Source organism: Sapajus apella, unplaced genomic scaffold, assembly GCF_009761245.1.
Source record: "Sapajus apella isolate SASKATOON/1434 unplaced genomic scaffold, GSC_monkey_1.0 scaffold121, whole genome shotgun sequence".
In the NCBI taxonomy this organism is placed as follows: Eukaryota; Metazoa; Chordata; class Mammalia; order Primates; family Cebidae; genus Sapajus; species Sapajus apella.
In genome coordinates, this window is record NW_022437061.1 from 3,989,812 (window position 1) to 4,005,430 (window position 15,619).

The 15,619-nt window shown below is 37.7% G+C and overlaps 1 protein-coding gene across 14 annotated transcripts in view; it reads right to left on the reverse strand.

The window, feature by feature from the left end:
• CCDC158 (coiled-coil domain containing 158) overlaps window positions 1–15,619 on the reverse strand; it is a 119,787-nt gene that overhangs the window by 82,985 nt on the left and 21,183 nt on the right. For 13 of the 14 annotated variants that reach the window (XR_004263709.1, XR_004263708.1, XM_032261111.1 and 10 more), the window contains 3 exons: window positions 13,070–13,287; window positions 515–624; window positions 76–403 (listed from right to left, as the gene is read on the reverse strand). Coding sequence is in view for 12 of the 14 variants with exons in the window: in XM_032261111.1 (XP_032117002.1) it covers window positions 76–403; window positions 515–624; window positions 13,070–13,287 (656 nt within the window). In the remaining 2 variants the exon portion in view is untranslated. The remainder of the gene's footprint in view (window positions 1–75; window positions 404–514; window positions 625–13,069; window positions 13,288–15,619) is intronic. The other variant, XM_032261114.1, reaches the window with a different exon arrangement.

Consider the following 15,619-nt stretch of genomic DNA (forward strand, 5'->3'; position numbering starts at 1 on the left):
TTAAAAAAATTATATATCTAATTTTATTATTAATGCATTTTAATATAAAATTAAAGTAGTGTTCTCACCACTTACTGGAAATATCCTCCCTTTAAGATAAGAAATCTCTGTGTCTAATTCTCTTAGGATTTTACTAATAGCTGAACCCAAGCTGCGGAAGTGCAGAGTAGACATGCTGTCATGTTCATATATTTTTTTGCCTGAGGCTTCTTCAAAGTCAACTAGGATTGACCGGATTTCTTGAAGCACTCCCTCATGACTAAGCATCATTTTTCGTAGTTGCTCTATCTGTGTGTTGCTATCTTTCAGCATGTCTTCCTTAAGGCATTTGGCAGCTTCAAGTTCATGAACTGTATTTTGAAGCTGATTTCTTAAATCCTCCTGGGACTGATTCTCCCTTCGTCTATGAAATAAATGAAAGAAAATAAATAATATTGATAAAACTCATATTCACACAAGTAGTTCTACTACAAAGAGTAAAACTTTAAAATAATTTCACATAACAAATCCTAACCTGATGTCAGCCATAGCATCTCTCTCCATTTGCATCTCCTGAAGTTTTGTTTGCAAATCAATGACTGACTGCCTCAAATAAAATTTTTGTTTCTCATGCAATTCATTGCTCTGAAAAAAAAAAAAGCCATCCAAATCAATCTTCATTAGAGGAACACATTTCCTTATAACTAGTAACTTCCAAAAATCTATATATATTTTCAATGTATTTTTATGTCTACTTCCTTCCCTCACTGCTGTAGTTCAAAGCATAATTAATAATTTCTCACTTAGATCACTAGAATACCTTAACTAGTCTCCCTGTCTTAAGCTTGACCCCTTTTAATCCATTCTCTACTTTACAAGCAAAACACTGCATCTAAAACAAATCCGACTTCCAGCTTAACATGGAGATAGGAATAAGTTTTTTATATGAAAACATGAGAATTAGTTGACATTCTATACATAGAAAAGTCAATCCCTACCTCCTACCTACTTAAAATGCCTGGCAGCAGACACCACCACCCAAAACTCCAGGTGTCCAACTACAGAGAAATATACAAAGATTTCTAAGATCAGGCACTGAGGGATCTCCCAGAATAGAAGATGGTCCAATATTATAGTTGATGTCGTACCTAATCCTCCCAAAGCAAAGCCATCAAGTTCTGTCCATGAATAGAAAGTTTGCCATCAGCCTGAATATGAACAGAAAACCAAAAACCAATGAACACTTGAGGAAAAATACCAAGGTAATAAAAAAAGAACCAGAGGAAACAAAGAAAGATAATGCAAAAAATGGAAGAACACTTCAAAAACGTGTATTTTCAGAGAAATTCAAGAGACATTATCAGCATAAAGCAAGAATAAAATGCTATGCCAAAGAACTGATCAGAGGAGAAGAGGACATGGAAATTAAAAATATGGTTGTAAACAAAAAAGTCCAATTCAATAAAATGTCACTGGTCAAGAAGTGTCCTCCAAAGGTAGAAAACATAGACAAATTTTTGAAAGAAAAAGTAAGAGATTTAGAGATTTAACCAAGGTGAAAATATGTTTCTAACAGGCACTTTGGAAAGATAGAACTGAAAAAACAGAATAAAGGAAACTGCCAAAGAAAAAATGCAGCTGAATTTCTCTAAACTGAAAGGCACGCATCTACAGACCAACAGGTCTACTGAGTCCCTAGCATGGTGAATTAAAAAAAAAAAATTCGGGGGGAGGATCCCAGATGGCCGATTAGGAGCAGCTCAGGATTGCAGCTCCCAGCGATAGCACAGAGGGTGAGTGGATGCCACATTTCCAGATGGGTTTTTATTGCCCAGGAGACTCCCAGGTGGAGGAGACCCATGGGTCACCAGCACGGCTGTTTCAGTCAGCGTGGCAGGTCTCCACACAAAATACAAGAGTCTGGGCACAATTTTAGCTGGCGATTGGAGCTCCTGGGAGACAGAGTCACCCATTCAACTGATAAAAAGAAGACTGAAACAGGGAGCCAGGCCAGGAGATTCCCAAGCAAAAAAGCGCCAGGAATCTCCACATGGCTGTTTCAGCCAGTGCAGTGGGGCACCACACGGGAAATCACACAGATCCCAGCACCTTTTCAACAGGCGACTGGAACGCCTGGGAGACAGAGTCGCCCATTCAACTGAAAAGAAAAAAAAAGGAGTCTGAGGCAGAGAGCCAGGTGATCAGGCTCAGCTGGTCCCAGCCCAACTGCAATCAGAAACGCTCTGGATTGAGAGTTTCACAGCAAGCACAGCTGAACCCCAGACGGTCCACCTCTGTGGGGGAGGGTCATTAGCATTATCGAGGCAGTCTACCACTACAGAGGTAGTCTGCCATTACTGAGGCAGCCTGCCATTGCCAAGGCAGCCCGCATTTACAGAGAGAATCCACCAGTACAGAGGTTGGCTGCAAGTGCCAAGGCAGTTCTAACTATACCTGTATAAACAGGACTGCAGGGAAGTTCACATGGCAGCTGGGCGGAGCCCACAGCAGCTCAGCAAAGCCTCTGCAGGCAGACTGTGACTAGGCTGCCTCCTCACTGGGCAGGGAAGCCCTGAAAAAATGCAGCAGCACAACAGAAAATTATAAATAAAGCCCTAACTTCCCAGGACAAAGCATCTGGGAAAAAAAAAGGGGGGTGGCGTTTATGAGTTCTGCTGCAACAGACTTAAATGTATCTGCCCAGCAGCTCGGAAGGAACAACAGAGCTCACAGCTCAGCACTGGAGCTCCTATAAAGGACAGACTGTCTCCTCAAGCAGCTCCCTGGGCCCTGTATATCCAAAGAGTCATCTCATAAAGGAGAGCTCAGACTGACATGTGGTGGGTATCCTTGTGGGACAACGATAGCAGAAGAAGAAGCTGGCAGCAACCCTTACTGTTCTGCAGCCACTGCAGGTGATCCCCAGGCAAGCAGGGCCTGGAGTGGACCTCAGCAGTCCTACAGCTGAGGGGCCTGACTGTTAGAAGGAAAACTAAGAAACAGAAAGAAATAGCTTCATCATCAACAAACTGGATGTCCACTCAGAGACTCAGTCTGAAAGTCAACAACTACAAAGATGACAGGTGGACAAATCCACAAAGATGGGAAGAAACCAGGGCAAAAAGGATGAAAACACCCAAAACCAGAACGCCTCTCCTCCTACAAGGGATCACAACTCCTCACCAGCAAGGGAACAAGGCTGGATGGAGAATGAGTGTGATGAATTGACAGAAACAGGCTTCAGAAGGTGGGTAATAAGAAACTTCTCTGAGCTAAAAGAACATGTTCTAAGCCAATGCAAAGAAACTAAGAACCTTGAAAAAAAATTTGATGAAGTGCTAATGAGAATATACAGCTTAGAGAGGAATATAAGTGAATTGATGGAGCTGAAAAACACAACACGAGAACTTCATGAAGCATACACAAGTTTCAACAGCAAAACTGACCAAGCAGAAGAAATGATATCAGAGCTCGAAGACCAACTCAATGAAATAAAATGAGAAGGCAAGATTAGAGAAAAAAGGGTAAAAAGGAATGAACAAAGTCTCCAAGAATTATGGGACTATGTGAAAAGACCTAATCTACGTTTGATAGGTGTACCTGAATGTGATGGAGAGAATGAATCCAACCTGGAAAATACTCTTCAGGATATTATCCAGAAAAACTTCCCCAACCTAGCAAGGCAGGCCAATATTGAAGTCCAGGAAATACAGAGAACACCACAAAGATATTCCTCAAGAAGTGCAACCCCAAGGCAAATAATCGTCGGATTCACCAGGGTTGAAACAAAGGAGAAAATGCTAAGAGCCATCAGAGAGAAAGGTCAGGTTACCCACAAAGGGAAGCCCATCAGACTTACAGCAGATCTCTCAGCAGAAACCCTACATGCCAGAAGAGAGTGGGGGCCAATATTCAACATCTTTAAAGAAAAGAACTTTCAACCTAGAATTTCATATCCAGCCAAACTAAGTTTCATAAGTGAAGGAGAAATAAAATCCTTTACAAACAAGCAATTACTCAGAGATTTCATCACCACCAGGCCTGCTTTACAAGGGCTCCTGAAAGAAGTACTAAACATAGAAAGGAACAGCCAGTACCAACCACTCCAAAAACATACCAAATGGTAAAGGGCATTGACACAGTGAAGAAACTGCATCAACTAACAGGCAAAACAGCCAGCTAGCATCAAAATGTCAGGATCAAATTCATACATAACAATATTAACCCTAAATGTAAATGGGCTAAATGCCCAATCAAAAGACACAGACTGGCAAATTGGATAAAAAGCCAAAACCCATCTGTGTGCTGTATCCAGGAAACCCATCTCACATGCAAGGATACTCAAAGGCTCAAAATAAAGGGATGGAGGAAGATTTACCAAGCAAATGGAGAGCAAAAAAAAGCAGGGGTCGCAATTCTCCTCTCTGATAAAATAGACTTTAAAGCAACAAAGATCAAAAGAGACAAAGAAGGACATTACATAATGGTAAAAGGATCAATGCAACAAGAAGAGCTAACGATCCTAAATATATATGCACCCAATACAGGAGCACCCAGATACATAAAGCAAGTTTTTAATGACTTACAAAGAGATTTAGACTCCCACACAATAATAGTGGGAGACTTTAACACCCCACTGTCAATATTAGACAGATCAGCAAGACAGAAAATTAACAATGATATCCAGGACTTGAACTTAGACCTGGACCAAGCAAACCTAATAGACATTTACAGAACTCTCCACCCCAAATCCACAGAATATACATTCTTCTCAGCACCACATCACACCTACTCTAATGTTGACCACATAATTGGGAGTAAATCACTCCTCAGCAAATGCAAAAGAATGGAAATCATAACAAACAGTCTCTCAGACCACAGTGCAATCAAGTTAGAACTCAGAATTCAAAAACTAACCCAGAACCGCACAGCTTCATGGAAACTGAACAACTTGCTCTTGAATGTTGACTGGATAAACAATGAAATGAAGGCAGAAATAAAGATGTTCTTTAAAACCAACAAGAACGAAGACACAACATACCAAAATCTCTGGGACACATTTAAAGCAGTCTCTAGAGGAAAATATATAGCAATAAATGCCCACATGAGAAACGAGGGAAGATCTAAAACTGACACCCTATCATCAAAATTGAAAGAGCTAAATGACCAAGATCAAACTCAAAACCTAGCAGAAGACAAAGAATAGCTAAGATCAGAGCAGAACTGAAGGAGACAGAGAAACAAAAAATCAATAAATTCCGGAGCCAGTTTTCTGAAAAGGTCAACAAAATAGCCACATAGCTAGCCAGATGAATAAAAAAGGAAAGAGAGAATAATCAAATAGATGCAATAAAAAACGATAAAGGAGATATCACCACACATTCTACAGAAATACAAATCATCATCAGAGATTATTACAAACAACTCTATGCACATAAACTAGTAAACCTAGAAGAAATGGATAAATTCCTGGACACTTGCCTCCTCCCAAGCCTAAACCAGGAAGAAGCTGAAACCCTGAACAGACCAATAACAAGGGCAGAGGTTGAGGCAGCAATTAAGAGCATACCACCCAAAAAACGCCCAGGTCCTGATGGGTTCACAGCTGAATTCTACCAGACATACAAAGGGGAGCTGGTACAATTCCTTCTGAAACTATTTCAAACATCCAAAAAGAGGGAATCCTTCCCAAATCATTTCATGAGACCAACATCATCCTGATGCCACAACCCGGCAGAGACTCAGCAAGAAAAGAAAACTTCAGGCCAATATACATAATGAACATAGAGGCAAAAATCTTCAATAAAATGCTGGCAAACCAATTGCAACAGCACATTAAAAAGCTTATCCACCATGATCAAGTAGGCTTCATCCCGGGGATGCAAGTCTGGTTCAACATATGCAAGCCTATAAATGTAATTCACCACATAAACAGAACCAAAGACAAAAACCACATGATTATCTCAATTGATGCAGAGAAGTCCTTTGACAAAATTCAACAGCCCTTTATGCTAAAAACCCTCAATAAACTAGGTATTGATGGAATGTATCTCAAAATAATAAAAGCTATTTATGAAAAACCAACAGCCAATATCATACTGAATGGGCAAAAATTGGAAGCCTTCCCATTGAAATCTAGCACTAAAAAAGGATGCCCTCTCTCACCACTCCTATTCAATATAGTATTTGAAGTTCTAGCCAGAGCAATTAGGCAAGAAAAAGAAATAAAGGGTATTCGACTAGGAAAGGAGAAAGTCAAATTGTCTCTATTTGCAGACAACATGATTGTATATTTAGAAAACACCATCATCTCAGCCCAAAATCTCCTGAAACTGATGCTTCACCAAAGTCTCAGGATACAAAATCAATGTGCAGAAATCACAAGCATTCCTACACACCAATAACAGACTTAAAGAGAGCCAAATCAAGAACAAACTGCCATTCACAAATGCTACAAAGAGAATAAAATACCTAGGAATACAACTAACAAGGAACGTAAAGGACCTCTTCGAGGAGAACTACAAAGCACTGCTCAACGAAATAAGAGAGGACACAAACAGATGAAAAAACATTCCATGCTCATGGTTAGGCAGAATCAATATCATGAAAACGGCCATACTGCCCAAAGTAATTTACAGATTCAACGCTATCCCCATTAAGCTACCGATGACCTTCTTCACAGAACTGGGAAAAACCATCTTAAACTTCATATGGAACCAAAAGAGAGCCCACATGGCCAAGTTAATTCTAAGCAAAAAGAACAAAGCTGGAGGCATCACACTACCAGGCTTCAAACTATACTACAAGGCTACAGTAATCAAAACAGCATGGTACTGATACCAAAACAGAGATATAGACCAATGGAACAGAACAGAGGCCTTGAAGGCAACCCCATGCATCTACAACCATCTGATCTTTGACAAACCTGACAATAACAAGCAATGGGGAAAAGATTCCCTGTTTAATAAATGGTGTTGGGAAAACTGGCTAGCCATGTACAGAAAGCAGAAACTGAACCCCTTCCTGACACTTTACACTAAAATTAACTCCAGATGGATTAAAGACTTAAACATAAGACCTAACACCATAAAAACCCTAGAAGAAAACCTAGGCAAAACCATTCAGGACATAGGTGTAGACAAGGACCTCATGACCAAAACACCAAAAGCATTGGCAACAAAAGCCAAAATAGACAAATGGGACCTAATCAAACACCACAGCTTCTGCACAGCAAAAGAAACAGTCATCAGAGTGAATCAGCAACCAACAGAATGGGAAAAATTTTTGCAGTCTACCCATCTGACAAAGGGCTGATATACAGAATCTACAAAGAACTAAAATAGATTTACAAGAAAAAAACAAGCCCATTCAAAAGTGGGCAAAGGCCATGAACAGACACTTTACAAAAGAAGACATACATGAGGCCAACAAACATATGAAAAAATACTCATCATCACTCATCATTAGAGAAATGGAAATCAAAACTATATTGAGATACCATCTCACACCAATTAGAATGGCGATCATTAAAAAATCTGGAGACAACAGATGCTGGAGAGGATGTGGAGAAATAGGAACACTTTTACACTGTTGGTGGGAGTGTAAATTAGTTCAACCATTGTGGAAGACAGTGTGGCGATTCCTCAAGGACCTAGAAATAGAAATTCCATTTGACCCAGCAATCCCATTACTGGGTATATATCCAAAGGATTATAAATTGTTGTAGTATAAGGACACATGCACACGAATGTTCACTGCAGCACTGTTTACAATAGCAAAGACCTGGAACCAACCCAAATGCCCAGCGATGATAGAATGGACAGGGAAAATGTGGCACATATACACCATGGAATACTATGCAGCCATCAAAAATGATTAGTTTGTGTCCTTTGTAGGGACCATGGATGAACCTGGAAACCATCATTCTCAGCAAACTGACAAAAGAACAGAAAATCAAACTCCGCATGTCCTCACTCAAAGGTGGGTGTTGAACAATGAGAACACAGGGACACAGGGAGGGGAGCATCATACACTGGGGTCTGTCGGGGGGAAATAGGGGAGGGACAGCACAGGGTGGGGAGTTAGGGAGAGATAGCATGGGGAGAAATGCCCGATATAGGTGATGGGGAGGAAAGCAGCAAATCACACTGCCATGTGTGTACCTATGCAACAATCTTGCATGTTCTTCACATGTACCCCAAAACCTAAAATGCAATAAAATAAATAAATAAATAAATAAATAAAAAATAAATTCATACCTAAGCACATTAGAGTGGCATTTCAGAGACAAAGAAAAGATGGTAAAAATGAAATTCAATTAATTAAAAAATAAAAAATCATCTGCAAAGGAACAATAACCAGATAAACATCTTCTCAGTAGCAATACTGAATGCAAAAGCACAATATCTTCAAAAGATTGAGAGAAATTACTTTCAACTTTACTGAGCCAATCAATCATGAGTATAAAATAGAGTCATTCTCAGACATGCAATGATTTATAAAATGTATCTTTTTCTTAAGAGTTTAACACTTTCATAAGAATTTAACAAAGATATGTTTTTACTAAATGAAGAAGTAGATTAAGAAGGAAGATACGAGAAGCTGGAGGCAGAGCAAGATGGTGTAATAGAAGCCTACACCATTCATTCCCTAACCCCTCCCTCAATAGGAAGACCGAATTTTAAAAACTATCTGCACACTGATGGTGCTCTTCTGAAGAAATCTAAAACCTGAACGAGTCCCAGTAAACAAAAGCCCAGGATCTGATGGCTTCATTGCTGAATACCAAACATTTAAAGAACTAACACCAATTATACTCAACTCTTCCACAAATACAGGAAGAGAAACTTCTTTCAAACTCATTCTATGAGGGCAGTATTACCTGATACCAAAACCAGACAAAGACACATCAATAAAGGAAAACTACAGGCCAATATCTCTTATGAATATTGATGCAGAAATCCTGAACAAAATACTAGCAAACTGAATTCAGCAATACATTAAAAAGATCATTCATCATGACCAAGTGGGATTTATCCCTGGGATGCAGGGATGGTTAAACATATGTAAATCAATCAATGTGATACATCATATCAACAGAATGAAAAACAAATCCATATGATTATTTGAATTGAGGCTGAAAAAGCATTTGATAAAGTTAAACTCTCAAAAAAACTGGGTATAGAATAGAAAACCAAGAAGCACACCTACAAGATCAACATAATAAAAGCCATATATGACAGAACTACAGCAAGTATCATACTGCATGGGGAGAAACTAAAAGCCTTTCCTGTAAGATATGGAACACAACAAGGATGCCCACTTTTACCATTGTTATTCAACATAGTACTGGAAGTCCTAGCTTGAGCAATCACACAGAGGAAGAAATAAAAGACATCCAAATTAGAAAGGAAGAAGTCAAATTATCCTTGTTTGCAGATGATATAATCTTATATTTGGAAAAACCTAAAGATGCTACCAAAAAACTATTACAGCTACTAAGCAAATATAGTCAAGTTACAGGATACAAAGTCAACATATAAAAATCAATAGCATTTCTATATGTCAACAGTGAACAATCTGAAAAAGAAATCAAAAAGGTAATCCCATTTACAAGTTCCACAAGTAAAATTAGATAACTAGGAATTAACCAAAGAAGTGAAAGATCTCAACAATGAAAACAACAAAAGAATTTCTTTTGTTGTTTTTGAAAGAACAAAAAGAATTTATCAGTGTTTTATAACACTGATGAAAGAAATGGAAGAGGACACCAAAAATCGGAAAGATATTCCATGTTCATGAATTTGAAAAATCAATAGTTAGAAAATATTAGAAAAATCAATACTGTTAAAATGTCCATATAATCCAAAGCAATCTACAGAGTCAATGCAATCCCTATCAGAATACTAATGACATTCTTCACAAAAATAGAAAAAACAATCTTAAAATTCATATGGAATCACAAATGACCAGAATGGCCAAAGCTATCCTAAACAGAAAGAATAAAACTGGAGGAATCACATTACTTGACTTCAAATTATACGACAGAGCTACAGTAACCAGAACAGCATGTTACTGGCATAAAAACAAACACATAGACCAATGGACTAGAATAAAGAACCTAGAAATGAATCCACTCACACATGGTGAACTCACTTTCAACAAAGGTGCCAAGAACATACATTAGGGAAAAGACAGTCTTTTCAATAAATGGTACTGGGAAAACTAGATATCCATATGCAGAAGAATGAAATTAGATCCTTACATCTCACCATATTTAAAAATTAAAATGGATTAAAGACTTATATCTAATACCTCAAACTATGAAACTACTATGAGAAAACACTGGGGGAAACTCTCCAGGACACTGGTCTGGGCAAAAATTTCTTGAGTAATACCCCACATGCATAGGCAACCAATGCAAAAATGGACAAATGGGATCACATCAAGTTAAAAAGCTTCTATACAGCAAAGGAAACAATCAACAAAGTAAAGAGACAACCCACAGAATGGGAGGAAATGGTTTGCAAATTACTCATTTGACAAGGGATTAATAACCAGAATATAGAAGGAGCTCAAACAACTCTATAGGAAAAAATCTAATAAGCCAATTTAAAAATGGGTAAAAGATCTGAATAGACGTTTCTCAAAAGAAGAAATACAAATGGCAAACACGCACATGAGAAAGTGCTCAACATCACTGATCATTAGAGAAATGCAAATCTGAACTAAAATGAGATATCAACTCCTCCCGTTAAAATGGTTTTTATCCAAAAGTTTGGCAGTAACAAATGCTGACAAGGATACAGAAAAAAGAAACCCTTGTACACTGTGGGTGGGAATGTGAATTAGTACAACCACTATAAAGAACAGTTTGGAGGTCCCTCAAAAAACTAAAAACAGGGCTACCGTATGATCCAGCAATCCCACTCTTAGGTATATACCCCCCAAAAAAGGAAATCAAGATACCAAAGAGATATCTGCACTCCCATGTTTGTTGCAGACTGTTCACAATAGTCAAGATTTGGAAGCAACCTACGTGTCCATCCACAGATGAATGGATATAGAAAATGTACTTCTAAACAGTGGAGTATCATTCAGTCAAAAAACAATGAGATACTGTCATTTGCAACAAAATGGATGGAACTGGAGGTCATGTTAAGTGAAATGCGCCAGGCACAGAAAGACAAACATCACATGTTCTCGCTTATTTGTGGGATCTAAAAATCAAAACAATTGAAGTCATGGAGACAGAGAGTAGAGGGATGGTTGCCAGAGGGTGGGAAGGGTAGTGGGGGAATAAGGGTGAGGGTAAAGATGATTAAATGGTTACAAAAAATACAATGAATAAGACCTAGTATTTGATGGTACAACAGGGTGACTATAGTCAATAATAACTAAATTTTCAAATAACTTAAAGAATATAATTGGATTGTTTGCAACACAAAGTGTAAATGTGTGAGAGGATGGGTACCCAATTTTCTATCATGTGATTTTTACACATTGCATACCTATACCAAAATAGCTCAGGTACTTCATAAATATATATACCTAGTACATACACACAAAATTTTTGTTTAATTTAAAAAAAAGAAAGAAAATAGAAAACAGTGATTCCTGGAAACCACGGATCCAACCTGGAAAGTAGAGGCACGAGTCTTAGGAAAAGAGTTATACAAGAGACCTATCGAGAAACTAATCTAGACTGGGAAAAAGGTCAGAAGACACTTGGAGTGTCCTGCATCAAAGGAGGATACAGAAAACCTATACGACAGGTTTTTTTCAAATAAGGATATGATAAAGTCAAATAGTATAAAGAAAAAGAAAGGCAATTAGGAACCCTAGGAAAAATAAAAACCTACAAAGAAAGGAAATTTACTGATTTAACACATATTTATTGAAGGCCAATAAAATGTCACATATTCTTTTAAGGAATAGACATAGAAAACAAATTGAGATACTGTTCCTTCTCCTCACCGGTAACTCTGTGCTTCCTTTGTCTACATATACATCTTCATTAGTGTATTTATCATAAGGTAATGCCACTGTTTATATGACAAGCTCCCCTCTCAGACTACGAATTCTTGTAAGTCCTATCTGAGTCATTTTTGTATCCCTGTACATAATATACCAGGGTACATAATTTTCAGTAGTTAATAAAATTGTAGGGGTTTTTTTCCTAAAAGTGCATACACAGTCTGACAAGTTAGAACAATGTGGTAATGAGAAAAATTAGATGTACTAAATACTACAATAAATGTGCACAGATGGCAGTAACCGTACAGAGGAGAGCATACCTAATGTCATCTAGAGGAAAGGCTTCACAGAAGAAAATGCCTGGGCTGTGTCTTGCTGCATAATAAGAGTTTACCAGGCAGACAAGGTAGAGAAGAGGAACGGCCTGAGCAAACGCATGCAGGTCTGGAATAACCCGGTATGTCCAGGGAAGAGCAAGTGGCCTGATATTGCCAGAACAGGACAGACCTATGGAGAATAGGTAGCATATGAGGCTAAAATGTACCAGGGAGAGGTTAGAGCATGAAAAGCTTTGTATGTGATCGTAAGGAGTTTGACTTTTAGATTGTGAACTACTGAGACCCAATATGTAATTGTAAAAATGCATTGATTCTACATAATGTCCACCTGAAAATTTTGGCAAATATACTTGTAGATGCTATTTAGCCATAATGTATACACACACATCAAAAAGCCTTCCCTCTATCATTGCTTTGTAAAGAGAAACCAGGTATGACAGGATAGCTTTTTTATTATTAATTTTAAATTATTAATTATAACTACAGATAAATGCTACTTACTATAATTTTGAGTTATTCAAGTTTCATTAAATTTTACATCAAGAAACCAAGGTGTTTTGAATAATTATTAACAAAAATAAATAAATAGGTAGACTTTTCATTAGCCCAATTTTAATACTGAAAATAGAAGGCACAGGTCAAATTAACAAATTTAACCAATAAACCCACTGTTGTTTTTTCTTCCAATAAGTTGTATAACTGGCTTTAAAACTGCATATTGGGCCTCACAGTTGTCCCCCAAATACCATCAGGTGCTAGAAAAGAAGGCAACTCACTTCATCTAGTCTTCTCTGCAAATCTTTGACTTGATGTGAATACTCCTCCAAAACATGTTCAACGTGTTCCTTTCCAGGATATGGGATGATTTTTCTATGAGAATCAAGTTCCACTTCATATTTAGGGAAAAAAGGAATCTGTGTCAAAGTCCCAGCTGAAGATGTGTTTTCAATTATTGTACCACGAATAGATGACACAAAAAATGGACTTGAAGAACCTGAATATTAAAGAATTCATTAATTAACTTTAAAATTTTTTTTTGAGATGATGTTTCGTTCTTGTTGCCCAAGCTGGAATGCAATGGTGCAACCTTGGCTTGCTGTAACCTCCGCCTCCCAGGTTCAAGCAATTCTCCTGCCTCAACCTCCCAAGTAGCTGGGATTACAGGTGCACGTCATCATGCCCAGCTAATTTTTTGTATTTTTAGTAGAAACGGGGTTTCACCATGTTACCCAGGATGGTCTCGAACTCCTGACCTCAGGTGATCCTTCTACCTCAACCTCTTAAAGTGTTGGGATTACAGGCGTGAGCCACTGCACCAGGCCCATTAATTAACTTTCTCATAATTTTGTGTACACTTTATGCTAACTGATTCCCTTATTAAACCCTGAAGAAGCTTAAGGTCTCATGGAGAAAATACGCAAGTGAAGAGATAAAGCAATTTTCACCTTAAGCTAGTGCTGTAGCAGGATGAGACTGTTAGGGGCCTTCTTGGGAGAGAGTGAATGTATTTTGCATGTGAACAAAATGTATATAATTTGTGATCAGAAGGCAAGCTGGTGGGGGTGGTTTTAAAATATGTCCAAAAATTATTTTCTATTACTCCCTTGAGGAGGTAGAGGTTAATTTCCCTCCTCTTTGTAAGAAAGGGGAAGGAAGAGTATATGTATTTGTGTGTGTTTGTAGCATTTGCTTAATTTTGCAAAAAGAAAAACTGTAAGAATAAAACAGAAACTCATAAAAGCAGTTATCTGTGGGGTATAGGGATAGGTGGAAACAGAGTGGTACAGATAGGGATGGAAGCAAGACTATTTAAAGTATACTGTTCACAAAGTTTTTATTTCTGAGCCATGTAAGTGCTACACTATTCAAAAATAAAATTAAAAACAAAATGAAAATAAGTTAAATACTAACAGAAACAAGTAAACCTAAGTAAATAAGGAAATTGGTAACCACCTCACAGAGAAAAGAAAATTGTTTCCTCAAATTACATTAGAACACAGTGCTGACATTAGAACACTGTACAACCAGCCTTACCTACTTAGTAAGTTGCTAATGTTGGTAGTGTTGTTATAATTCTGGTAGTGTTGTTATAATTCTGAAACTAGTTCGTGTGTATTGTAGAAGAGAGAAATGAACAAATGTACTGAAGTCTTTGGAAATTACAGTTTTCACTGTAGGAAAGACACAAATATGAATGATAAGGAAGAACTCTATGGTATTGGATTTGAATTTGAGTTATCAGTGCATATAACTTATGATTTTTAAAAATCGACTTCCAAGCTTTATTCACTGAAAGGTCCTAGACACAACGGCACCTCAGTAGCAATATGCATGTCAGATCTTGATTTCTAAATATGATTCCCTCCTAAAAGGAACAAGGACTTCCTAGCAAAATGGTTGATTCCAGGTCTGAGGGAACAGGCAAAATACAAGGTGAGCCTGAAAGGTTTTGATGTGCCAGAAAGCAATAAATTGAGGTCATGCCTTTAAAAAGACATAGGATCCAGCTTTAAGAGGCTAGTCAAATTTGATACAACTGAGAATCAAAAACAGTAGTGACAACAATGCATCATAGCACATTGAATTAAAAAACAAAAGATGGTTCTATAATGATTATAGGGAAAGCTTTTTTATTCCTGAAGAATATCAGCTAATAAATAACTATGATAAAATCAGAAAATCATCAATGTAACAGTTGATTTAGGCAAGGATCTTTAGTTGATGTTAATGCCATTGAATGAAGGATTATTTAGTAGCAGGATATTCACAAGGTTTCGAAAGATATGCTATAGATTACATGTTAATTATAAAGGGAAAAATGTAACTTTAAATTAGTGGGATATGGCATTATGTGTTCCCTGGTGTATGCTGTAAAAGTATACATCACTTGACTGGGTGTGGTGCCTCACACCTGTAATCCTAGCATTTTGGGAGGCCAAGGCATGCAAATTGCCTGAGCTCAGGAGTTCAAGATAAGCCTGGGAAAAATGATGAAACCCATCTCTACTAAAAATACAAAAAATTAGCTGGGCATGGTGGTACATGCCTGTAATCTCAGCTACTCGGGAGGCTGAGGCATTAGAATCCCTTGAACCTGGGAGACAGAGGTTGCAGTGAGTTGAGATCATGCCACTGCACTCCAGCCTGGGTGACAGAGCAAGATTCTGTCTCAAAAAAAAAATATATATATATATATAATTTATATATGTGTATATATATACATCATTTATGTAAAACTCTTGTCAAATGAGTTTAATCTAAATCTGAACATGAAAAAAAAATTTTTAATTCTAGAATGGGGACATTCTATAATAACTGGTCTGAAC